Genomic DNA, 26,732 nt, shown 5'->3' on the forward strand with positions numbered 1-26,732 from the left:
TTTGTCTCAGTTTGGAACATAGAAAATGGATATGCAAGTTAGAAAGAAGAAAAACATTAGTTAGAAAAGGGAAGAAGAGCAATCAGCTCTGTCAGTTTAGAAGTGCTTGTCTGGAAATGCTCACACTCCCAAGCAGTGACCTGCAAGTCCTGTTTTTCTCCTTCTCTCCCTGACCTTTCTGTTTTCCTGCTCCCACCTGGCCTACACCTTCAGCAGCTGCATTTATCCTGGCTGCAGCACAGTTAGGCTTTGGCAAGAGGACTGCGCTGAGATTTGTTTAATGCTGTTTGGTTTCTTCCCTCTCCCTAACCCAGAAACAACCGAGCTTGGGAACAAGAAGGAGCTGAAATCCATGCCCTTCATCACGTACCTGTCAGGCCTGCTGACAGCACAGATGCTGTCTGATGACCACCTCATCTCGGGGGTGGAGATTCGCTGCGAGGAGAAGGGACGCTGCCCGTCCACCTGCCACCTGTGCCGCCGCCCTGGCAAGGAGCAGCTCAGCCCGACCCCCGTTCTGCTGGAGATCAACAGGGTGGTGCCTCTGTACGCTCTGATCCAGGACAACGACACCAGGGAGGTGAGTGAGCCTGGGAAGGGGCCAGCCCCACCTCTGTGACATCAGCCTGTCCCCTCTCAGATGCCCTGCAGGTCGCTGGGGTGAGGTGGTGTTGAGGGGAGTGCTGGGGGATGTGTCAGTGATGGAGCTGGCAGGTCCTGCTGCCCACCACCCACAGCTCTCCCAGACCTGCATCTCCCTGCCTTCAATCAGTCAAGGCAATGCCATAAGCAGCCGAGGCCACAGCCATTCCCAGTGTCCCTGCTGGGGTGCAGGATGTGTCCTCCAGAGAGGTCTCAGGTGCCATGAGTCAGCTCAGTCCTTCCCTCCTGGCTCCAGGATCTCAGACATACCTGTGAGGGATGGCCAGAGCCTCCAGGACTCCAGTGTGGCTTTGCAAAGGTACAAAGGGAGGGAAGAACCATCCCCTTGGGACAGTCCCACAGCCACAGGAGGTCACTGTTACTCCAGGAGGGACCAGCCAGGCTGGAGGTCACCAGTCCCTGGGGCTGGGCTCCTGCAAGAGCTTCAGTGTTAATCCTATGGAGATTGATTTCCCACTTTCTCGGTTTGCTGCCACTCCCACCCCCCTCCGCAGCCCTCTGACCCCAATCTCAAGTCCAGAAATGACAGACCTGCTTAAAGTCACTTATTAGCACTGAGCCTGCACTTGATTAGGATGTCTGGAGTGAGCCAGCATGCAGCAGCTGTGGGTGGGATGCAGAGGGCTGCAGGTCAGGAAACAATCCTGGCACGTGGAGGTGTGACTACCAGGAGTGATGCTTCGTCCCCTTCCCACATCCCTGGGGAGAAGAGCCCTCATGCTTCTCCTGGAACCCAAGTCTCTTTTGGGGACTGTCCCTCCTTGCCTACCCATTGATCTGGTTCTGCTTTCCCATCTGTCAACCCTCTTGGTTCTTGCATGAAGCCATGCCTGACTTCTATACTTCAATTCCCCTCTCTTTCTGGGTCTTTTCCCCAACCTCCCTTTCTCCAACTATGTTTTCTTCCTGCACTCTTTCCCCACCCCTCCCTGCTCTTCCCCCTAGGCAATTCCTGTGCAGAGGTTGACCTGCTGTTCTCAGCATGTCCAGGGCAGTGCTGCGCTGAGGCATTACAGGCACAGGGAGAGCAGTGGCAAAGCTGGTTTCCTTCAAGCAGCAAAGATGCACTTCCCAGCAGCAATCTGCAAGGAGACTTTCCTTTGGGGATGTGAGGAGGGGTAACAGTGAAGAGCCCAGCAGGATCTGAAGGATCTCCATGAACCCTGCTCACCAGCAGCTCTCCTGTGCCCTGTGCTCAGGTGGCAATGCCACCCTGCCTCTCTGGTCCTGGCTGCTAGCTCCCCCCTTCTTCCTCCTCCTTCTCATCCTCCTCCTCACCTGTGCCCCCAGTCCTGCCAGCATTGCTAGGCTCACTTGGGGCGCCTCCTTGTCCCGGGGAGCTGGAGTCTGTTCCACCAGCAGCCTCCCTCCCTCCCTCCTTCCCTCCCTTCCCTCCCTTCCCTGCTCCCCTGGCTCCAAGGGCTGGCCCCGTCAGCTGCAGCTGGAGCTCAGCCCGCATTGTGCTTTCTGCTGAGGCGCCGGGAAAACCGGCAAACAAACAAAACCCCAACAAAGCAACCAAACCAGAGACACCCCAGTAATCTTCCAGGGGGCTGTGCTCCCTGCATCCCTCCTCCTCTTCCTCTTCCTCCACCTCCACCTCCACCTCCACCTTCCACCTGCTCACCCAGGGGTGGAGAGGCATCCCTGGGAGCCTGTCCATGTGTGAGTCTGCTCCCCCCTCACCCCAGGGAGCTGTCCATGGGCAGGGCTGGGGTTGGGGACAGGGTGAGGGGTTTGGGTAGCTGCAGGGTGCAGGATGCTGCCGGAGCAGGCACTGACAGCACGTGCCAGGACAGGTCAGTTGGTGCCATCCACAAAGGCAGGTCATGGGGTGGGTAGCAGGTGAGGTCATGCTGGTTTCTCTGACCACCCCCTACTAGCTGGGGATGGTGCTTTTGGCTGTGGGCTTCTATTGACAGCAGGTCCTCTTATCCCCTTCCTCTCTACAACCCACCCAAGACCATCCCCATCCTTGCTGCAGGAGGACACAGGGAGTGCTTTCTCCCTTTCCTGCCCCTACTTCTCTTCTCTGGCCTTTCCCATTCCCTCAGCATGAATCCCTTGTGTTTCATCAACTCCAGCACTTTCCTTTCCCCTTCTTGCTCACTTCTGATGGGCTGTCCTGCTCCCTCCATCCCTTCACCCCAGCTTGTTTCTCCCCCTTCTCTCCACCAGCCTCTGTCCTGCAGGATTTTTATTCTCTCCTCTCCTCTCCTCTCCTCTTGCTGTCCTTGGCACTACAAGGAACAAGTTCTGGTGCTTGAGGGCAGAAATCCACCACAGCATAAACCTTGCCTCTCAGCATGGGAGGTTTTTCTGGGCAGGCTGGGCTGGGCAGAGCTGTACCTGCCTCTCTGGAGGAAGTGGAGCTCCTGGGGGCCATGTCCCTGCCCTGGAGAGGATGGTTTGGTGTGGGGTTAGAGCTGCCTGTGTGAGAAGGTGTCCCCATGTTCTTGTGGCATCCTGAGCTCGAGCACGAGGGACGCTCATGCAGACAGGGGCATGGTCTTGCTCTCGCCTTCCCCTGTGAGCAGGGAGGGTTACCATGAAAGGGAAAGGGATTTAGGGGTGGTAAAGAGCTGCCACCACCATGGGGACATCAGCCTGTCACCAAGACCCAGCAGAAAGCCAGAATGCCACCAGTTTAAACTGTGACCATGCTCTGTGCACTGAGAGAGGTGTCTGCCACCAGAAGCGTCTCATGTGCCATCTGGATGATGAAATACCCATTTTCAGCACCAAGCAGGAGGCCAGGAGTGTCCCAAGCACTGCAGAGTTGTGTTCACCTGTGCCATAAACAGGATTTTCACATGCCTGGGCTTAACCAAGTCCAGTGTCTCCAAGCCTGAGAGCCCTTCTCACTTCGTGTGGATGATCCTCAATCACTACAAGTGCTGATGTTAGAGGAGCTGCTGGCTCATCCCAATTCCACTGTAGTGGAAAGAAAATAATTAAGAAAATAATAATTGTAAACCCTGTTCTCTTTATATATGTGTCCACAAAGATAATGCTGTAAATACAGACAGAGAGCAAGGTCATTAACAAAGTGGACATTGACTTCTATAAACTTGCTGAAAGTTTTCCTGTATAAGCTGAGCAGCAAAGATGGAGCAAAGCACAGGTAAAGACATTTTGCTCTCTTCAGGATGTGTATTTTTTTTAATAGGTTTGTCTTTTCATCTGCCTCAGTGCAGTGAGTTATGCACTTCTTAAAATTTACAGCCACCGCCCGGTCCAAGGCCGTGTTCTCTGTTGCTGATGACCTTGCCAGACTCTTAAGTGCTGGGGTTTCAGTTTCCATGCTGGGTGTCTGCTGTGGGCTGATTTGTGATTTTTCTTTGTGTGCATGTTTGATTTCAGCTAAAACTGACCATTTCCAAGCAGGAGATGAGGTGAAAATATATTACTTTGCCCACGCAAAATGAGTTAGAAAACTCTTTATTTCCATGTCACTGGGAATTGCTGTTTTCTTCTTGCTTTGAAGCAAGGGCCTGAAATTTAAAGGGCTTCAATTTTGCCTTTTTCTGCCCAGGGATCATTTGTCCAGAGGAAATGTCCTCAAGGAAACTCTCAGCTGTGTGTGATTTGTCCTCCCAACCCAGCACCAGCACAGCTCCTGCTCACACCAGTGAGGGGAAACAATCTCAGTATCAGGAACAGCATCAGGCCCCTCTTATCCTTCTTGTATGCAATGAAAACTATGGATTGAGTTCCTGCTTGGATTTTCTTTGTTTCCCTCTGTGGTTTAACCATGTTGGTCAGAGAACTTGCACTGTCACTGGTCACTGCAGCCTAGCTGGGGACTGTGGCAACAGTCCCAACACCTTGAGGGCTGGATGCTGTTGGGTGCATGTGGTGGAGAGAAGAGAGATGTGATGTCCCCAGGTGCTTTCCCTCATGGGAACACGCTGGAATCAAAGAAGAGGACACATCACCCCAATTAGAGTCCCCCCAGGTTGTGGTGACCTTCCTCCTCCACCTGCAACATCCTCCTGCCAGCCCTCACCCCACGAGGTGGGCAACATCTTTCTTACAGCCCTGGAGTGCACCTAGAGGAACTGAGAGTGAGAGCCCAAGTCTGCAGGATCTGCATGATCTGGATGATCTGCAGGATCTGCAAACCTCCCTGTCCCTTGCAGGAAGGCAGGGGATGCCCTGCTTCCCTCATCCCCTCCCAGGAGCATCTTTGACAGAGATACAGCTGGACATGTCCAGAGCCACAGGGCAGCCATGGCCAGTGGAGGGGAGGAAAGGGAAAGCACATTGGGCAGTGTGGTCCCTCCTGTTCATGGTCTGTTCATTTTTCCCCCAAAAAACCCTGAAACAAGCTTCTGTGGAGCAGCTCAGCCAGCTGCAGAAGTGCTTAGAGGGTGGTGTGCTGAGGGGGGTGTGGAGAAGGGAGGCAGGAGAGATCAATCTCTCTCCTACTGGGAAATGGACTCAAACTCCTGCTGTGTGTATTTAAGGAGACAAATGGATGTGGAGCCTGGATTTTTAGAAGACCCCTAGGACCTTGCTTTAATTCGAAAATTGAGTAATCTCAGCATTTGCTGCAGCCATGGCCTCCTGGCGGCACACGTGGCCCAGCCCATGGTGTGGGGGCTTGCTGGGGGGCACAGCCCTGTGCTGCTGCTCCCACTGGCCTCAGCAGGAGCCCTTCTTCACATGCCAGGGGCCACCAGCTTGGATGGCAGCTGAGCTTGGAGCAAAATGCCCCATCTTTTCTCCACACCCTTTGCCAAGGAGATGTCTCCTGCCAAGCAGAGCGTGGCCACCGCTGTCCACTTTGGTGTCCCCAGGCTGGCAGGGTGTTCTTGGCCAGGGTGGAAGGTGTCCCCAAGGCCCCAGGACATCAGTTTGACTTCCATCCAGCACTTGTGGCAGAGCTGCTGGAAGGCAGTAGCCCTCCTGCACTCACAGCTTCCCCGAAGCAGCCCCTGAAGGGCTGGGGAGCCAGTGCCAGGGATTTCTGTCTCCACTGCCAAAGCTGACAGGGAGCCCGGGGGGGGAATGGGGACAGAGTTTTTGTGGTTGAGGTGACTTTTTTGGTTTGCTCTGGGGTGTGTTTCTTTTTATTTGTTGTTGCTTTGTTTTAATACCTGCCAATTTGCCCCTGTCCTCCTCCTCCTCTGGCCCTGGAGCACCATACTGCAGCTCCAGCCCACATCCAGCTCGTGTTTCCAGGGGAAGAATGGCCACATTGTGGTGCCCAGGTTGGGCTATAATGGGGAGCTTTGTGCTGAGGTGTGAGACTGGAGCTCCCCAGGATGGGGCTCACTGCAGCACAGAGAGCTTTGATTTCCCCTGCTGCCAGGTTCTCCAGTGTCCTCTCCCTCGGATCCTGTAAATAACAGAATCCAGGATGCTGCCCACCCTGGGGCTCTTCCAGCAGCCTGACCTTTCCAGCAGACCACTGCTGTCCCTTTCCAGGATGAGATGCTGGTGATGCTGCTCCTGGGGGAGAGGCAGCCAGAGGCAGGGAGGGTGTGAACAACACAGGATGAGATCACCTGCCAGCAGCAGGAGGGAAACTTCATCCTCCTTTGCTGTGAACCTGGAGCAGCCTTTCAGACATGAACTGCATGACCCTGCAAAGAGTCTCTGGCCTGGGAAATCTTTAACTTTCCTCCTCTTTTTTTTTTTTCCTCCTTCCCGAGATGTCTAGACTAAAGAGTAGCATTTGTCTCCTATGAACAGCACTGAACAGCTGGAAGGGCATGGAAAATCCAGCCACCCTGCCATCATGGTAGCATCCTGTTCAGGCTGTGAAATCCCTTCTTGAGCCAACATACTCCTCCAGTGGCCCCAGTCTGTGCCTGAGGGACGGTGGTGGTGGCATGCAGGTCCCATCTCCATCCTACAAATGGGAAGGGTCAGGATGTCCCTGCTGCCACATCCCTGGACATGGGATGGAGCCAGCCTGCTTCCACTCTTCCTCCTCTTTCTGCATTGAGAAGAACAGAAAAAACAAAGACTGGGGAAATCAGTGCAAAACCAAAAATGAACCAAAGTTCCAGCTGCCAGATCATCTCTTTTATCTGCAGCACGTCTGTGTCCAGCCTACATGTTCACCTGTGGTTGTTGTTTTATGTCCCTGTATTTCCTTTTTAACTTTTTTGAGAAACAGATGTGCATCCTAGACTCAATGAGCCAGATTTTCATATCTCTGTCAGCCATGGAGAAGACCAGATATTCACAGATAAGCACCCAACACATGCTCTTTCCAGTATCCTGTCTGCAAACACCAGCCCCGTGGTGTGTGCTGGGTCCTGCAAATGCTGATCTGGAAGGTTCCTTCATGTCCTATCACTTTCCTCTCCTGGGATGTCAACAGAAAACCTACGGTCAGAAATAACTTAGTGCTTCTCCCCTCCATCAGCGAGGTCTAACAGAGGACAAAGGAAGTGTTCTTCTCTATTCTGTTGCAGAGAGTCTCAGCTATAAAATGGGGCCAAATGGCCTCCCCCTGAGCACAAATAACAACAGGAGAAAGATCCATATGCAATCGAGTGTGGGATAAATGTGCTTAGCTGATCGTTCGTTTCCCTAATATTTTTTTTATGAATAGGCTTAGCTTATGGTAAGATGGGACTTTATGGTCCTGTAAGTCTTGCTTGTGTCAAAACAAATGAACTAGCCATCCTAGGGGGGAACTATCAATCCAATATATGTGTGTGCATGGGTGTGGGGAATCAGACCTATTATACCTTTAAGAGCAAATTAGATGCTGTTCCTATGATTCATAAAGCTATATATCTAATGGCATGACTCGTCATCTAGAAAATAAACGTTTCGAGCCAGTTTCTCATCTCATAAATTTCCCCTCTGGCACCGAAGGACATAAACTAAATAGGCTGACTCACAGGGAAACAATACAATTTGGATACTTTTAAATGAAAGATAAAATTGCCTTAGGGCACAGAGGGGTGTTGGGGTCCCGGGGAGTGGTTGGCAAGCACAGGACAGTGCACTGGGGGCCACTGCCATTCCCAGCAGATCCATCTGCTCCTGGGAAGCCCTCCATGATTCCAGACCCTCTTGGACCTGTGAAAACATGAGCACCATGATGAAGCATCCAGGATGGAAGTGGTCATGTTGGAGGTGGATTTGTGTAGGTGCTGTCCCTGGCAGGGAGGAGAGTGTTTGCTGCACGTTTCTGAGCAGGACAGGAGATGTGGAGAGCACAACCCAAGCAGGAGGGGAAGGTGGTCCTCAGCCACCACAGACCAGGGAGGTCCCTGTGCATTTGTTTCCACCTGAAGCTGGTGGAAACAGGTTCTGCTTTCCACCTGGGATGGATCTCAGCACCTTCACTTCATCCTTGTCCATCACTCTTGGTCTTCCTGTGCCATTGGGCTTCTTGTTTGGATGGCAGCTGAGAGCCAGCAGTTCAGACTCCCACTGGAAAGTAAGGGAAATCATAGAATCACAGAATCATTTAGGTTGGAAAACACCTCTAAGATCAAGTCCAACCTGTGACCAGTCCCCACTTTGTCACTCAGCCCAGAGCACTGAGTGCCACGTCCAGTTGTTCTTTGGACACCTCCAGGGATGGGGGCTCTACCACCTACCTGGGCAACCCCTTCCAAAGTCTGACCACCCTTTTGGTGAAGAAATTCCAGCCTGAAACTCCCCTGATACAGCTTGACTCTGTTTACAGGTGTCTTGTCCCTTGTTCCCTAGGAGCACAGCCTGACCCCCCTGGCTGTCTCTCCCTGTCAGGGAGTTGTGCAGAGCCACAAGGTCCCCCTGAGCCTCCTTTTCTCCAGGCTGAGCTCCTTTCCCAGCTCCCTCAGCCACTTCTCAACTGATTCACTCTCCAGCCCCTTCCCCATCTCCATTCCCTTCCATGGACACACTCCAACCCCTCAATGTCTAGAACAGGCCTAGAACTGGACACAGCACCTGAGGTGTAACCTCACCAGTGCCCAGCAGAGAGGGACAAGCCAGGCACAAGTCCTAGCTGCCTGTCTCCCCCAAGGCTGGCCCTAGCATGAGTCAGGAGGGAGGCAGGAGCTGGCAGGGGCAGCCGTGCTCCCGGTAACCCTGTTAGGGGGTGGAGGTGTGCTCGCCCTAATGAGCGCAGCATCCATCCCCTAACCTCATTTGTGTGAAGGGTGACACAAGGCAGATGACAGCTGGGTACCTGCAGGATCTAATTAAAACCTCTGCGAGGCTGGGCAGGAGGAGCAGAGGGGATTGCTCATCCAGCTCGTGCTTAGCAGCAGGAAAAAGGAAAACAAGGAATTGACTACTGGATTTACTAAAGGGCGTGGATGGGGTGAGTGGGGTTTCTTCCCAGGGTTAGGGACAGGGAGGGAGTGTGCAGAGGGACAGGGCTTGGGGCTGGGGGACAGTGGAACAGTGGCATGAGTGTGACAGGGCAGCTCTTCCCAGGATCACCCACATCTGTCTTCTCCCCTGGCGCCTGTCTGTGCGCACAGGTACCCTCAGCACAGGGTATTTATCTTGCTTCCCAGGGAGAGCACAAGCTTTCCCATCCATCTGCACACATCCTTGGCTGTTCCTCTCCTGCACGGACCTGCTGCTCCCTGCAGATGTGTGTCTGCATCCATTTATCCAGGTGTCAGATAAACTCCTCTCTTCATCCCTCTCTCCAATTACTTTGGATGCCCTTTCCAGCCCAGCACTTCAATTACATTCTAAGCAACAGAGTAAAATAACGTCACATTTTCTCTCTTTTCACATGTTCGTTCCTTCCTTAGGTTTTTCTTCGGGTTTTTTTTTTTTCCAATTTTTTCCACCTGGAACAGTCCCATTTTGTAAATGCCTGGAAGCAGAAAATTTTGCAGATGCAAGAGCCTCGAGGCGCCTCGTTAAAGGTGCTGGGGGTGTTTGGGGAGAGCAACAAAACCCTGGACAATGGGAGCCCTGACGTCAGGCTCTATTTATACCTCCTCCTTTCAGAAACCTCCCTAGGATGGCGCTTTTCCTAGAGTTTTCTGCTAAATGCTGCAGCCTGAGCTGTCCCTATCCTCCCCAAAGGGCACAGTTTTATCTCTAGGTGTACCCTGGCAGCCCAGGCCATATCACCAGGGCCAGGCTTCCGCAGGCAACTTGTCGTGGGAGGAACAGTGTTGCCACAAATCAAGGCTGCTCCATGTGGATGAGGACCTGTGAAGGTGTTTCAGCTCCAAAATGTGCCTCTTGAAAGGTCAAAAGCATTACAGAGCTTTGTTTTAGTGGCTGATATTTTGGTGTTCTGATTATTCTAGCTGGGCGTTGCGGCTTCACGGGGTTGGGTTGGATGTTGGCTCTGTGTGGGTGCAGGAGAGATGTTTTTTGAAGCTGGAAGTTTAATTACAGGCAAAGGGCAATGGGACAAACCACCATAAATCCATGTGGTCTGAACTACAGCAGGGTGTGGAGTGAGAGGTGCCCCATCTGCAGTTTGGGGTCTCACACTGACCCCCACGAGGTGTGGGATGAGCACTGAGGGGTCAGACCTGGAGGGCTTTGGGAATTCTGAGCCCAGCTGTTATTCCAGGGATTCATTGGTATTATTAGGACCAGTCAGGGTGGCTCCTGGGGACATCCTACAAGTATTTTCCAGGTTTTCTTTTGTCCTTCCAGATACTGCTGTTTTGCTTGCGTGTCTTCCTTGGGCAAGTGAATAATGCAGCAGTTTGCTTGCAGGAGGGCACTTTGTATGAATAGCAAACCTGTGAGAAGGATTGAAATGGTCTGTGTTGTTGGGAATGTAGGAATTACTGTATTCTCAGGAGGACAGGAACAGCTGGGCAGAAGGACATGGGGAAGAGTGAAAGTTTCATTGTACACAGCAGCAGTGTGCAGGCACTGTGTATATTCTGTCCACTGTCACCAAGGGACTTAGGTTTGTGCTCCTTCAGGCAGCTCAGTCCTACCCCACAGGAGGTCCCCTCTGTAGGATTGTGCAGATGCTCCCCATCCCTACTCCAAAAGCATTCAGGGTTGAACCAGCATCCCTCAAAACATGGGAGTTAAACCCAGCAAGGTGAAGAGCCATGCCCAGGGCCATGCAGAGAGGCCGTGGCAAAGCTGGGGAGGACACATTCCCCCATCCTATCCCATCCTATCCCATCCTATCCCATATTTCCTGATCCCAGGGCTCTGCACGCTCCCCCCAATGCTCAGCACCGCTGGCCAGGTTTCACTGAGTCTAGCACACGTGTTCACACTTTTTGTTCTCACGTCAGGCCTTCAAGGGAGCCCTGATGAGCTCATACTGGTGCTCTGGGAAAGGTGATGTTATCGAGGACTGGTGCAGGTGTGACCTCAACGCCTTCGACGAGAACGGACTCCCGAACTGCAGCCCTCTCCCTCCTCCTGTGTACGTATCCCTGCCAGCCCTCCACGGGTCCCCAGCCCTTCCCATGGGTCACAGCCCCCCAGCACCAGCCCCCTTCCCATGGTACCTCCTTCTGCACCCTTGGGCCAGGGGGCTGCAGCCCAGCCCTCCTCAAAGTGTGGCTGATGCCTTTAGGATATCCTGGCTCCGGCTGTGGCCCTGGAAGGTTTCCTTATAGATTTTCATCACCTGATTAGCAGGGCTTGTAGAATGGGATTTCAAATGCTGAAAGAAATGGAATTACAGTGCAATTCATTGTGGCTTGTCAGAGCGAGAGCAAATCAGGAGCAAACTGATGGGGAATTAGCTGAGAAAGCAGGAAGACTGGCTCCAGCGAGCCACAAGGAGCAGAACACCTTCTTAGTGAGCCAATATCCTCGGAGGGGATTCATTTCCCATCCTGAGTCCAGCAAACATGCTGTGTGTTTGGAGCCAGACTCTCCATAGCCCTGTGCTTGGTGTTGTCATCTACCCCAGTGCAGAGGGAGAGGACGCCTCTGCACTAGCCCAGCCAGGAGCACAGAGCTGCTCTGCCTCCATCCCAGCCCACGTTGTTCCTGCTCTGGGCAGGAGCTCCTGCACAGCTGCCCTGCTCTGCCTCTAGCCCACACCCCTCAGAGGTTTGCAGCTGGGTGAATTCACACCACATCTGCCCCTTCCTTCTCCCCCTCCCACCCTTCCTTGCCTTTGCTCTCTGGAGATGCAGACCTGACCCTCCCCTCCTGTGGACTCAGCCCTGCTGGGCTTCAAGAAACTGAATCCTCTCATGTTTTCCTCGTGGGGTGTTGGTCCCTGCTTCCCTTGCTGAAGTTCAGCAGCTCTCCCAGACAATTAAGGCCCCTTTAGATGAGATATTTGGGGTTGCATGACCTTGCCTTTTCCAGGAGCAGGGGGAGGCTCCAAGGGCACAGCAGGGGGAGGCTCTGCAGTAGGCTGGACTCAACTGACCTTCAGCTGGAGGTTCTTTGGTACTCACCAGCCTGCTCTGCCCTTGTGCCTCTGTCCTTGGGGGTCTGTGGGCACATCCACGTGTGTGACTGTGCACCCTTTTGAGGGTTGTGCTGCTTGGAGATGTGGATTCCTCCCCAGAAAGGGAGCTGATGTCTTGTTTTCTTTCCTATTTCCTGTCCAGCCTGCGGCTCTCCCCCAACGTGGAGCCCTCCAGCACTGTGGTGTCTCTGGAGTGGCTGGATGTGCAGCCTGCCATCGGGACCAAGGTGTCTGACTATGTCCTGCAGCACAAGAAGGTGGATGAGTACACTGACACAGACCTCTACACAGGTGAGTGAGAGGGAGGGCAACCTCCTCGTGCTGCAGAGGGTTCCTGGCAATGCCTCCTGTGCCCTGCCTGGCTGGGAACTGCTGCTTTGGTGGAGAATTGTGCATGGAGTCAAGGTATTAAATCAGGTATCAAACCCACTCCATTTAGGAGAGGTTTCTGGAGTCTTCTGCAGACAAGGGTATTTGAGGAAAAGGGGAATTACAAAAAGGCAGTGAGGCAGAAAGAAATTATTTGCCGTATTTTGGGCAGAAGAGCTGTGAGATGGGGTTTCTGAAGGGTTGTTGTTCTGATCAGTCTGAAATGCCACAGGATGGTGGGTGCAGGGGGAAGGTCATCCCTCAAGAATTTTACTGGTCTGTCCCAGCGAGTGAGCAGTGATCTGCCTTTGAAAGGACATCTTCAGTTGTCTTGCACACCTATCGAAGGGATTCAAAACCTGCAATGTTTGGTGTGATCATTTAAAGAGCACAAAACTTCTCCAGGGGAATCTGAAACTTTCCTGGGTTGGACTTTAATTCCCAGGCTTGTACTGAGTGCTCTGTACCTTGCAAAGGCTTTGTCAGCAATTCAATCCATGCTCCAAGAGCTGCTGGACAAGGTGGAGGGCATGAAGGATGGGACTTGATTTGGGTGAGTTAATGATGGATTTCAGAAAATAGGACTTGAGACCTTGAGTGATGGCAGTGCTGCAGGGAAAGCCAAGCAGAACCTACTGCTTTTTGCTCGAGGGTTTTGAGTGTAGTTTGTTACACAGCCCCATCCCACAGGACCTTTCTCCTAAAACTTGCCAGCATCCACTCCCAAAGCTGCCCAATGTGGCCATGGCCCCTGGGTTATGTTTCTGGTTTCACAGCGTGGAAGGAGGTTTGTTCTTTATCTTGGAGGGGCACCTTGCAGTAATGGAGAAAGAAAACAAGCCACCAAAGGAGGGGCTTTGTTTTGGATGGGGATTCCAGATTGCTCACACATCAGTCAGGTGAGGCCAGACCAGGCAAATGTGGGGTTTGTCCTTTGAAGTGGCTGGATCTTTGCCTGGCAGCCTGAGTAGGAAATACAGATTATTATTATTATTATTATTATTATTATTATTATTATTATTATTATTATTTTCCTTTTATGACTGCCATGTGTTTGACAGGCAATTGAATTCATTGTGGGGAGCTTCCCTCCCTTCTCCCTGCTCTGGGGGACTGTTTGGGACAGAATGACCCTATTAACAATTAAAGAGAAAATCCAATCCTAAACCTCTCCTTTTTTTTCTGTGTTGTTTACAACCAAACAACATTCCTGCCTTCATTCCTTTCTTACCCTACAGGTCTCTAATGCCAGATGACTTGATTCCTGCAAATACCTTTTGTAGGTTTGCAGAGGTGCTGACTGCTACAGCTCTCTACAGCCAAAAATCCTGCCCTGGGTATCCCCTGACCACCAGCACCCACCCATCCTGCTGCACCACAGCTCCTCCCATCTGAGCAGCATCCACAAAACAATAACTCAGCCCCAGAGGGGAAATCTTTGGGAGAGGGGGTTTGGGGTATGGCATTTGGATGGCTTTTGGTGAATATGGGTAGATCTTCCTTCCCCATCAGTCTCCTGGCTGCTGGCAGGGAGGAGAAGGTTGTTCCCATTTCTGGGAGGTGCATCAGAGCCCAGAGCAGGGCTCTGTGCTGGGAGGATCTGGCAAGGCTGTAGGGCTCTTAAGGCTGCTGCCACTCATCCCTTGGAACTCTTGAGTTTAAATGAGTGGGTTCTTTGTGCTTGGACAGTGGTTTTGTTTGATTTGTCACAGTTGTAGCCATTTCTGATTGGGATTCCTGGCACTGGCAGGGTCTAGAGCTCTGCCAACCTGTTCTTCATCCCCATGGCACACTAGATGGTACCTGGCCCCAGCCTCACCTGCCTTCTGCCTTCCTCCTGCCCCTCGACAGCCTCCAGTCTCTCACCCTTGCAAAACTCCTTGGCCTCCCCCTTGCTCTGCAACTGGAAGATGTAACCTTTCCCTTGAGCCAGAAAACATTTGTTCCTCTTCCTCTTGGAGCAGAGTCAGGAGGGAGTTTTGAGTTTGGTCCAACGTGGGTCCCCTGTGCTCCCTGGGACAGCGACAGGGATGCTGTGGGACAGGGTGGAGAGAGCCAGCAGCCTGCATGGCTCAGCTGCCCTGGGCTGTACGAGGCTTTTTAAGAGGCTTGTTCCTGGTGCTTAGAAAAACACAGCCCTTGGCCCATCCGAGGCGGAGAGGAGGTGAACTCGTGTGTGAAACAAACCACGCTTTCAACACCAGCGCGCGGGGAGCGAGCGGCTCGGGAGCCAGCCGGGAAGACGGAGAGCAATTACATCCCGAGCTGTTTATTAAAACTTGTGGAAATTACTCATAACTCCATGTGTGCGACGGCTTTGTAGTTGAGTGATGCTCTTTGTTTGAGCGTGGGGCTCTCGGAGAGGGCGCGAGCGTGCGTGTGTGTGTGTGTGTGTGTGCACAGCCAGCGCATTATGTCATGGACCAAGCAGGCGCTGCACTTGAGAGAGGGAGAGGGAGAAATGTGTTTTACAGGGTGAGGTACAAACTGAAATGGCTGTGAACATCTGGAACTGATATTAGGCTTGGAAAATGTTTTCTGTCACTCCAACACTCCTCTGGAGGAAGGTTTGTGAAGTTAAGAAGCTCCGAAGGGGATGAGGGGGAGGGATGAGGGGATAGCGGGGCTGTGGCGCAAAGTGCTTTTCATGTCTCCGTTCTCTAAGCCGGGCTGTGTCCCTGCGTGTGCCAGATGTGGCACCTGGGGTGTCACTTCTTGTTGTTGTGGCCCTGGCTTAGGAGGTCCCCTGGAACAGCTGAGGTTCCCTTGAGCCAGCCCTGCTTGGGGAGTGCAGCATCTTCCAGCCCATGCTGGAACACAGAAGGATCCTTGCCCTGGTTTTAGGGTTGGGAGCTGAGCTGGGAGGCCTTGTCTGAAAGCAGAAGGGTGAAATCCTCAGGAGGGAACAGGCAGACCTGGTTTAACACCACCTGAACCACCTCTGGGGCCCACCTGGGAGGTCAGACCCACCTGGATTTGGGGAGGCTGCTGTGAGCTTGCGTAATGCAAGGTTTAGAAGTGAAAAAGTACTTTGAATGTGTTTTTAGAACATTTTGGGGGATGTCTGGGGGAGGATGAGGTGCTGGGTTTGGCTGTGTGATGGACTGGGGTCTGTGGGCTGAGCTGTGTCATTCCTGGTGGGGTGGCCTTGTTGCTGCTGAGATGTTTTGTGTCTCTGAGAGCTCCTCAGTTTCTTTCTCAAAGTTCTCTCCCTGATGCAGTTTTCTTCCCCTCCTGCCCACATCTCTGTTGCTGCTGGCTCTCTGAACACACATCTTTGGGGGGCTTGGGGAGGCTGCCATGTGCCTGCACAGGGTGTGGTGAGGAGGCTGGGGAGGGGGTGGTTTGAAGGTATCTCAAAGGACCTTGCTGGTGATAACACTCATTGCACACTCTGAGGCAGGAGTGGACTCTCCCTTAATGATGCAGAGAAACAGAACATCTCTTGCTGTCCTTGTGGCTGAGGGTGACAGTGAGTGTCAAAGAGGTGTTGTCCCAATGCACTGCTGGCTCTGTGCTGCTGGTGGCAGGTCACAGGATTGGGAGGCTCTGCCCCTCTCCCAGCCTTTCTGTCCTGCTCTCTGTAGACTCTCACAGGGTGTCTCCCCCCTTTTCTGTGGTACCTCACAGCTCAGTGTGTGCTGACAGCTGAGCCAGTGCAGCTGGGGACACAGTGGGGTGTTGGCTGTACAAAGTGTACAACAAACAGGTACACAGCTCACCTGCTTCTATCTAGCAGGTTTGGGATGCCACAGCCCAGCAGGACAGGTGAGGTCTCAGCAAAGACTCCCAGATTTTATCACCTCTGATGACACCAAGGGATCCTGGCTGCCTTGGGGTCTGTTTCCTTCATACAAAGAGGTAGCCCTCATCCAGAACAGCTTGCAACCCTCAAAGAAAGGAGAACAGGAACACAGCCTGCTGAGTGAGCCTGTTGGAGAGCTCAGGGCAGGAGAATGCAGAGCCTGGAAGCTTGCTCAGAGTCCTCTGCTGTGCTGGGACCCTCGACAGAGAGCACTGTGGTGTGGAGGAGAAGCAGCAGGTGACCTGGGAGTCTGTCTGGACAACAGACTGGGCAGAGAGATGTGCAGGAGTGGAGGGTGTGGTTATATAAAACCTGTGCACATCACCATTGCAGACTGCTCTGCTCTGCAGAGGAGCCTTTGCACATCATCCTGTCTGTGAAAGAAAGTGAGAGAGGTCAACCCAGAAGGCTGAGTGTTTTGTACACTTGCAAGTTGTGCTCTGAGTTGAGGCTGGGGAGTGTCTTATTTATAACTTCACTCTGCAATGTGGAGCGTGGCTGTGACGTGTCTGGGTGGCTGGGGATGTATGGATATAGCTATGGCAACCAGCTCTTCCAGACACCCTCTTGTGTGCAAGCTGTGCTGCTACTGCTGTGTGAAAACCAGGGCTAGGCTGGGAGGAGAGGAGAAAAAGCTGTCTGGCCAGAGCAAATACTGTTCCTGTCAGAAAGGAGTCAGTGCAGTCTCTATGCAACCCCGCTGGACTTCTATTGCATGGCTTAAAATTATCTTTTAAGAGTCCTGGCTGCCAAACTGGGCACCACAGAGAGCAGCAGGGGGAGTTGACACTGCCCTTAGGAAGCTGTAGAAGCTTGAGGTCCAGCCAGGAGCTGGGTGAACACATGAGCATTGCCTCTGCCTCTTCTGCAGCTAAACCATGGGTAAAGATGTTTTTAACACCCAGAGTGCCCTTCTTGAGTGCTGAATCCACTTCACTTGTGAGCAGAAGGAAAGATGATTCAAAAAGAAACCTTTGAAGTGAAGGTCAAGTTTTTGGAAGCTGCTTCCTGGGATGTGTTGTGTAATAGCACCAAGCAAGTGCTTAATTTTGGCCATTGCCCTCGCTGTGAAGCTCCGATTTCTCTCTCCCTGGGACAGTTGTAGTTATTTCCACCTACCAGTGTCATTTTTGTATCCTGGAAAGCAGAAGGGGGGTGGAGGGTTCTCAACTCTCAGTTAGGGTTGAGTCAGTGGCTGAAAAATTTCATTAATTCACATTTCCATATGGGTGTTCCAGGGTTTTTTATTTTTATCTGCCCAGACACCTTTTGTCCAGAACTGGGCATTATCTTAAAGTGATCCCAAATCACTTTATAGGTGGAGACCTGGGACTGTCTGCCCTTTTCCTGCTGTCTGCAGAGGATGGAGCAGCCTGGCTGGTGCCACGAGTGTGTCATGCACTTCAGGAGCATCATGTTTGCCAAGGGCTTTGTGCTGTCTGCTCAGAGCTGCCTCTCCCTCAAGGACAGCTGTAGATGCTGCCTTCTAGCTAAGAAGGCTCTGAACTTCTTACATGGCAGTTAATGAGGCCGGTTGTGGAGTTTTTTTACTAGTCTGTAATTTTATCCTGTAGGATTAAGTTTCTCCTGATCTGGAAAAGTCAAGGCCACAAATCCATCTTGTCAGAAAGCATCAAAAGCCAAGGCTGCTAACACAGCCAGACGGATCACGGCATGTGAGTGCAGAGCAGTGGAACGTTTTCATGGGAGCCTTTATTGACTAGACAGGCTTTTTTAATCAATAAATTGTGGCTGGAATTTGGAGGGAAGCTCAGTCTGTGTTTGCAAAGCTGGTGCTTGGCAATACAGCCCTGAGCTGTGTGGAAAATACAGGCTCTGGGGCATCTGTGGATGCAACACAACCTGCTCTGGGAGGAAACTTGGGCAATCTCACTGAGCAAAGAATCTGGGTCTTCCCTTTGGATGGGCTCTGAATGACGCCCAGACTGGGATCCTCTGCCAGGGTAGGATCTTCCTGGAGATTTGCATGTTCTTCTCATTCTAGCCAAAGCCTGTGTTGATATCCTGAATGGGATGGGGAATCTGCTTTCCACTCCTCTGGCTGCAGTTGAGGTTTCCCATGCGTTCAGCATTGTCAGGTGGCTGAAATACAATCCAAAAAGTTAGCCAATGTCCCTCCACACTTCTCTGGAGGGAAACAGGGAGGGAAAAGAGGTCCAAAGAGGCACAAAGACTGCCTTGGGACAGCCTATTCTGTCCTGTTTGAAACCTCTCAGCCCCAGCCAGGAGGTGCTGTGGGGACATTGCAGTTGTCCTGGGCTGTGATGGTGTCACTGCCTGCTCTGTCCTGCCAGCATCAACTCTGCTCCTACCCTCACCATTCCTCAGGCACATCCCTGTTCCATGGCACATGGTGGCACCAGCCCTTCACCCCTGCCTCTCCCAGGCTGGGCTGGGCACACAGGGTGTCCTGAGAACCAACATCTCCTGCTCACCAAAATGATGGGGCCTCCTCTTGTTGGACAGTGGCTCAAGGTGTGGCCTGCCCTCTATTCCCCATCTTGCTCCAGTGTGAGGGAAATTCAGAATGGAGAGGGATTAAACCTGAGTCAGGGGATTTGCCAATTAAAATATCTGCTCCTCCTGCAGGTTTCATATGATACAAGGGAGACCCTCCCCATCTCCCCTGTGACCCCTTCCCAGTTTGTTCAGCTTGCCAGGGATTGAGATCTGGTTCTTAGAAGTGAGGGGGCAGCTGGGTCTAGGTTACATTTCATGCTGTTTAGATAGGATAAACCTTTCCTCCCTGTAATTGGGTGATTGGACTTGTGAGGTTTCCCAGATATTAATCTGGAGACCCTAGAGGGGGTCAGATTAGGTTATGGAGACATAATAGGAAATACTGCTCTGACTAGTTTGGGTTATGGGGGATAGGGTGGATATTCTGCAGCATTCCCCTGCTAGGTTCCCACTGATGGGGCCTGCATGGTGGGGTCAAGGAATGGTCTTATCTCAGCATCAGGTTGACTTGGGCTTTGCTGGGAGTGACTCTCTCTGAACTCTGTCCACCCCTGTAATCCTGCTCTTCCAGAGGACAGGACCATGATCCCTCCTTTGGCAAAGGGAGGGGTGGGTGGTGCTGATCTGCTGCTGCTAGGGCTTGTTTGCAGGGGGAGGGTGTCTGTTTTGCAATGGGTGTTGTGTCCCCAAGATCCTTGGGATAGAAAAACCTTCATATTCCGAACTGGTATTGTTTGGACCTTCCTAATTGCTCACCCATGTGGTGCCAATCGTGGGGAAGGGGATTGATGCATCTCAGAGGGGATCATTTAGTGTGCATTCAAGTGCATGTGCTCCTGTGTCCTGTGTGAGAGGTGTGTTGGAGGAAGGATGTTGACCCAGTCAGAGCCAGTGAGATGAGCTTGTCCCTGTGGCCAAATAGGTGTTTTGGAGCTGTAGTCGTGAGGGACCCTGAAGCAGCACCCCGAGGTACCCTGGAGAAGGGAAACCCACCCTGTTTGTGCTCAGAGCCATTTGTCATGTGGGTTAAAATCCTGTCATGTTCTCCTGCTGTGTTTGGGAGCAGCTCTGCAAAGTTGCTGGACACAAGTTCTGCTGAGACAAGCCAGGCTCCAGGCACCAGTCTGCAACACTCCTTCCAGCCCTCGTTTCTTTTTATTAACAGTGAGATGACAGATAGGGGATGGTCATTAATTTAATAAAGGATATTTCTGATCATGACTACAGAAGCAAGATCCTGAGGTTTTCCATGGTGGTCTGATGACTCACCCTGATGAAATAGAATGAAGCTGGGATGGGAAGTACCTCACTGGATCTTGGAGTATGGCAATGGCTCTTCTCACAGAGCAGCCAGGCTCCTATTGTCATTCTGCCATCCTTGGCTGGGCTGTCCTTAGGGCTGGCCTTCCCAATATGATGATTACCCCCACTGGGAAGAGCTGGATTTCAACTCCAGAGATACCCATGGACCCAGTGTAGCTGGGTGAGCCTCACTCCCTCTTTCCCTCATGCCAGCCCTGAACACCTGCCTGGGGGTGATGAAGCAGTCAGGGAAAGTTGAGGTGTGGCTGAGGGACCCCATTCCCCATCACCCACTTTGTGACACACTCAGGAGGGCAGCACAGGCTGTGCTGTGAGAGGAGAGCTTGCACACTGTAACAGATAATACCTGGCTTTCCTTTATCCTGTTCTGTCATCTGTGGAAATCAATAAATCTCACCACCTCCATTGTTCAGACTGGGACATTGAGGTGCTCAGCAGTAGCAGCCAAAAATCACGTGTGGACTCTAAATCCAGAAGAGCCAGTTAAGAGCAAGGGCTCTAAATTCGTGCACAGTTAACAGTTACTGTGCTGGCTGCTCTCAAGCCCCACAAGTTCACACTTGGCTGCAGATCTTTTCAGATCTCAGTTGCCAGTTTCTTTAAAAAACCTTGGGGTTGTTGTGGTGGATGGAGAGTTTCAAACGCAGGTGGATGAGCCCATCCTGCTGGGACACAGTGAGCAGCAGCCATACCTACCCCCAGTCACCAAAGAAACCATTGTGTCTGCCCCATCCTGGTGCTGAGCTCTCATGGATGGGATGTGGCCACCCCATCTGCCTGCCCTGGGGTGTGCCAGACCCTCTGGGGACAACGTGCAGTGCTGCAGGGACTGTTCCTCCTCAGCATGCACTGTGGGGGTTCCCACAGCCTTGTAGCTGATGGAGCTTCCTCTGCTGGACACCTCCAGGATGGTGTCTGGAAGCACAGCCCCATCTCAGTATCCTCCTTTCTGGGGATAAAGGCATGAGACCATTGTCTCCTTATTTAAGCTAAGGAGCTTTCTTTAAAATCTCCCAGACTTTTTCTAGTCCTCAAGGATGAGCTCAGCAAAGCAGCATTAGATGCTTAAAATTGGGTGCTGCAGCTCTCAGACCTCAGGAGTGGCTGTGCATTCCCTTCCCAGGGAAGCTGGGAGGATTTTTGGCGCCTGCTCTGCCTGGCCCCAGCTCCCAGCCTCCCTGCTGCCTTCTGTTCCCAGAGTGGGTGAGGCACATCAGGGTTTGTTGGGAACTGGAGAGAGGAGTGTGTGAGCCAGAGAGATGGCCTGTGATGGGGGGGACACTGGAAAGCCACCAGTTTGCTGGGATAGTGCCCGGGGTGGGTGGCTGGACCAGCACTCCAGCTGTGCAAGGGTTGGCTGCTCGGCATCTGCCACATCCTCCAGCTGCAAACAGCTGGAATGGCCATGGGAACACTGCACTGGGACTGGCCCTGCTCCGGGTCAGCCAGCTCCCCTCAGCTCCTGGCTCTGGGCTCATCCTGCACCCTGCCTGCTGCAGGGAGGGTGCTCTGCCCTGGGCTTCCCCACACAACTGAGATCTGAAATAATCTGCAGCCAAGGTGTGAACTTGTGGGGCTTGAGAGCAGCCAGCACAGTAACTGTTAACTGTGCACGAATTTAGAGCCCTCGCTCTTAACTGGCTCTTCTGGATTTAGAGTCCACACGTGATTTTTGGCTGCTACTGCTGAGCACCTCAATGTCCCAGTCTGAGCAATGGAGGTGGTGAGATTTATTAATTCTGCCTCTCTGCATGGCCAGTGGTGGGCACACTGCAGTGGGCATGAGAGCTGGGCAGTGGGGTTGGGAATGGGAAATGCCTTCTTCCCTGCCCCTGTGCTCATCCTCGAGCACGTGATAGGTTCCTTTATCTGCTAACATAGTCATAAAACAATCCAGATCTGTCCATAATCCTGTTAGAGCCTTTGACTCTTGCTCCTGTGACTCCCGGCAGCTCTAATTACAGATACTCATGCAGCTGATTAATGACTTGGTTCATCCTCAGTGGCACCAGTTTTACATGTGCAGCTCAATTTCCCCCCCCACAAAAATTTGTGTGAGGGGGGGTAAATAATCCCTGTTAAAAACCACCAGCACAGAAATGCAGTGTTGGCGTTGTGCCTCCATCTGGCCCTTCTGCTTCCTGTCCATCCCTTCACTCATCTCCCCCTGGCCTTTCATCTCCGAGAGAAAGACCCTAATTGCTGCACACTCTAATTTTGCTGCACTGTATCCCATAAATCACTCGGACATGCCGAGCATTTTCCTGCTCCCTAACAAAAGGAGTGGGATTTTCACCTCTGCTGCATGTTTTACAGGTGACTAATTGCATCAAGGCACCTTTGAAGCAATGACTTCATCAATTGCTCATCCTGCAGACACATTGCTGGTTTTGTATGCCTGATCAGAATCCTGCATTTATTAGGATTAATTTATTCTCCAATCATTTTTCATCCACCACAAGGACAGGAAAGTTGAGTGATGTTACTTGCTCAGCTACGTAAGCACGATTTCTTGCCTCATTACTGAGCCTCGGATATTTTTGCTACATGCTGAAACTTCTCCAAATGAAAATGAGTAATGTTACGTCTCGGAGAGAAGTGCTCCCAGAACACCAGAGAAATCAAGTTATTTCAGGGTGCCTACAAATTGGCTTTGGATCTTCATCATCCTCCTTTCTAATTTTGCCCCCCCGTTTGTCATGGGGTACATCTGTGTGAGTGATAGCATGTCTTGGGCTTCACACAGAGGGAGCCAGGGGTGGGTGAGAGGATGTTTCTCCCAAACAGGGACCATCCAAAATGAAGGGTTCTTGCTGTGCTGTGGAAACAGGCTCAGAGAGCTGGGGTTGTTCAGCCTGGAGAAGAGGCAGTTCCAGAGAGCCCTAAAGGGTCTCCAAGAGAGCTGGAGAGGGACTTTGGGCATGGGCTGGGAATGACAGGATAAAGGGGAATGGCTTCAAACTGCCAGAGGGCAGGGTTAGATGGGATAATGGGAAGAAATTCTTTATGATGAGGGTGGGGAGGCCCTGGCACAGGGTGCCCAGAGAAGGTGTGGCTGTCGCTGGATCCCTGGCAGTGTCCAAGGCCAGGTTGGACAGGGCTTGGAGCAACCTGGGCTAGTGGAAGGTGTCCCTGCCATGGCAGGGAATTGAAACAAGATGGTTTTTAAGGTCCCTCCAACACATATCATTCCATGATTCTATAATTCTATAGGTTAGCAAATCCTTAGGAGGCTGCAGGAAACACTTTGGGTATGTGTGGCTGAGTGTAGGGGTGTGGCAGGGCTGGCAGGATGGAAAAGGAAGCAGTGAACACAGGCTGAGCATCTGCAGGGAGGAGGATCTGTAACTGGTGGGGACTGAGAGCAGTAAATACAGGCAAATTCACACTTTTCTTAAAGGCTGTGGTCAGGTTTTTGTGGGAGTAGTGGCTGATAACAACTGCCTGGAGACCTTGACTCAGCAGCTGACCTCCCACCCCCACAAAGGCTCTTCTTTTGGGAAGCTTGTTTGCATCCAGGCAGGAATTTTGCTTCTGCTACTTCCAGTCTGGTGTTCATCTGCCCTTGACTCACTGCTGGCCCATGGGGGTGGATTTTGCAGCATAGTTTATGGACCAAATGGGGTAATTTTGAATCAAAGCTGAGTTTAAGATTGGTTTGGGGTAGGTGTGGCAGGGCTGGGGAGCCTCACCTGGGTGATGTGCCGTGCTAGGATGAGGAGGTGCAGGAGAGGGAAGCTCCAGGAGTGGCTGGCTTCCCTCTGTTGTACTGGGAAGAAGTGCACCAAGGGGCTGGGAAATTGCTTGTGCACTGCTGGGGAGCTGGGTTTGGCAAGAGACCAGAGAAAAGTAGATGATGGCTTTGGAGAGGGTGGAGAGAGGACCTAGGAGACACACCAAAGCCTAGAGCTGTCCAGGGGACATGCTTATTTTATTCTGCCACAGCAAGCTGGCAAGATATCAGCTCTTTGGGTGGCAAATCTGGTGTCCTGTGTGATGTCCAGCCCCAGTCCATGTCACATGTGATGGCACTGGCTACAGAGCCCTGATGCCCAGCTGGCACCAAGCTCTGCAACCCCACTCTCCCTCTGGCCCCGTGGTGGGGCTTGGGTTGGGGTGGATGAAGAGGGGTCGGGGTGGACAAAGGGGCTGAAAAAACGTGTCAGGGAGCAGAAGAAGCTGGTAACTGAGGGACTTTGCCTACAGAGGGGGCTCCTGCACTGCCCAAGGCCATCCGGGCCGGGAAGGCAGGAGAAGGGATGCAGCGGCTGCCAGCTGACCTTTCTCAAACAGTTCATGGGTTTCCAGAGCAGCCGAGGTGTCAGCGGTGTAGAGCAGTCACAGCTTCCCAGTCGCTGGAGGAGGAAGGCAGGGGGCACTCGAAAGGGGAGGAAAAGGCTCCGTCCTGGAAGGGTGGAAACCTCCCAGCCCATTAACTGTTTCTCCGCGGAGAGCCATGGAAAGCAAACAAGGGGCTGCTTTTCTCCTGCACCAGCTCGCCCTCTCCCATCCTTTCTGCCCTCCTCTCTTCTGCCTCCCTTTCCCTTCCTTTTGTAAAGGCAGGGCCTGGGATAGTGAGGATTTGGGTGGAAAATCAGCTCCAGCCCAGAGCAGCATGCTGGGAAGCAAATTCCACCTCGGCACCCCGAGCCCCTGCATCCCCAGCGTCGTGTCTGTGCGCAGAGCCCTCTGCTTTGACGAGCTCTCTGCAATCAGCCTTAATTAGTAGGCAGGGACCCACAGAAAAACCTCTCCCAGCCCTTTCTGAGCAGCGTGTAGCGGGGTGCTCTGTGCTGTCAGATCTGCCTGAAAGCACATTTGTCTCAGGCGAGGGAAGGGGCCGAGTTGCTCCGCGACAGCCTAAAACTGAGACACTTTCCCTGGCGGATGACAAAGCTCGGGAGTAAATTAGCAGGCAGAGTCTGTGAAAGGAAATGTTTCCTTAAACGTTTCCATAAAAGCTAATTGGCCTGTAAGAGCAGCATACCTGTGGGCCGCTGCCTCCCGGGGTTCAGGGCTTGGGGAATCTATTCCTGGCTCGGCTAATAATTTTCAGTGTGACTTTGAGCAGGTCATTTCAGTTCTTTGTGCCTTGGTTTCCCTCTCTCTGAAATGAGGAGAATACTCCCTTCCAAAGCACTGATAAGGTTTAAGTACTAAAATTTTATTGCTCCGTTGAAGATCCTTGGCAAAGGGATATTATGCAGATAGAAGGTTAATGATGATGATAGGGAGAGAATAAAAGAAGAAATTGCTGTTTTATTTTTATTTTGTTCTTTAAATGATGTTTAATAGCCAGTTTTCGATTGAGGAATAAAACCCAGTCCCCTGTGACCACCAAATTATCTTGCAAACGCTGGTTTTTGCGTGCTCTTAAAGCTTGCAGGGAGAATGAGGAGCCATACCCCTTCTCTCTTCTCGTAGAAGCAATCAGCAAGAGATTTCCTTTTCTCAATTAGGAAGCTTGTCTGGATTCCTGGATAATTGAAAGAGCTTCCCAAGAGTCCTCCATGCAGTGTCGTGGGTCTGATGGTCCCTGCTGGGACCAAGCATGGTGGTTGGTGGGGCAGCTCATTGCCCATGGCCTGAGTGGATGGAGGGACCTGCTTGAGGTCAGGCAGGAGGTCAGGCAGGTCAGGCAAACAGGACTTTTCCACTGCCAGAGGCAATTAAAGGCTGAACTGAGCCACTACCCTCCCAAATTCACCCCATGCCTTTCCAGAAGGATTTCTGGGCAGGCACATCCCAGCACGGTGATGACCTGGAGAGCCAAGGTACCCAGTGCAGAGCCTGGGAGTGTTTGCAGCCATGCTGAGGGCTGGAAGGGTCCCCACAGGGTGGTGCCCACCAGCCCCTCTCTGACCCCACAGCCCTGCCCACGGTGCCCTGCCTGGCAGCTCCAGTGGCCACCCCAGTTTGTCATCCTCACCACAGCCACCGTAGGCTGCAAATGTCAACCACAGCGGAACCCGGCGCAGTCTGCGGCCGGCCCTTTGCTTATTTATTCCTTTTCTCATTTGTTTCTTTCACAAACAGCAGCTATGTCAAGAATGGCATGTTCGTCACCCCAGACTGTTACAAAACTTAAGGTCAAATTCATGGTATAATTGTGGCTGGGGAAAAGGACAATATAGATGTGTTGCTCCCTGGTGGGCAAAGCGTGGGGGCTGGAGGATGTTGTCTCCTGTTTTCCCTCTGCTTGTGGATAATGGTTTCCTGTCCTGTCCAGCCATGGGGTGGAAGCTGCATCTGTGAAGATGCACTTGTGGTGCCTGTGCTCGCTTTTTCCTGCTGAGTTCCATTTTGGAGAAATGCTTAGTGAGAAATACTCAGTGAGATGTGGTTTGTTAGGGCAGATAATAGCTCGTGCTTAGCCAACTGATCTACCTGGAGGAGGAAACAGGAAAAAAAGGACCAGCTTTTGGACACATAGTGATTTGCTGATCCCAAACACCATTCCCCTACTCTCCTCATGCTCCAGTGGCTCATTTGGGAGGTGTGAGACCTCTGCCCACTTTGCCTGTCGTCTCACACATGATCAGAGCCCTCTGGCTGCCCACACAACCATGTGCTGTCTCCCCATGGAGGCTCTCATTGTCAGAGCTCTGCTGCCTGTCCACCTTCTGCCCATGGCAGGAGCTGAGGAATTGGGAACAGGAGAGCTTGGGGCTTTGCACTGGCTCTTTTCTGGGGGAAGAATCCCACCCCAGAGCCTGTATTAGGACCACGGAATATTTTAGAGGCGAC

The 26,732-nt window shown here is 52.3% G+C and overlaps 1 protein-coding gene across 5 annotated transcripts in view; it reads left to right on the forward strand.

The window, feature by feature from the left end:
* The window catches only part of ASTN2 (astrotactin 2), a 370,770-nt gene that overhangs the window by 281,313 nt on the left and 62,725 nt on the right, over positions 1–26,732 (forward strand). For 4 of the 5 annotated variants that reach the window (XM_085077209.1, XM_085077207.1, XM_085077208.1 and 1 more), the window contains 3 exons: positions 315–580; positions 10,866–10,999; positions 12,150–12,298. In XM_085077209.1, coding sequence (XP_084933335.1) covers positions 315–580; positions 10,866–10,999; positions 12,150–12,298 — 549 coding nt within the window. Of the gene's footprint in view, positions 1–314; positions 581–10,865; positions 11,000–12,149; positions 12,299–13,614; positions 14,665–26,732 lie in introns of those variants that run through there. The other variant, XM_085077210.1, reaches the window with a different exon arrangement.

Source organism: Lichenostomus cassidix, chromosome 17 (genome assembly GCF_008360975.1).
Source record: "Lichenostomus cassidix isolate B80296 chromosome 17, HeHo_3.0, whole genome shotgun sequence".
Taxonomy (NCBI): domain Eukaryota; kingdom Metazoa; phylum Chordata; class Aves; order Passeriformes; family Meliphagidae; genus Lichenostomus; species Lichenostomus cassidix.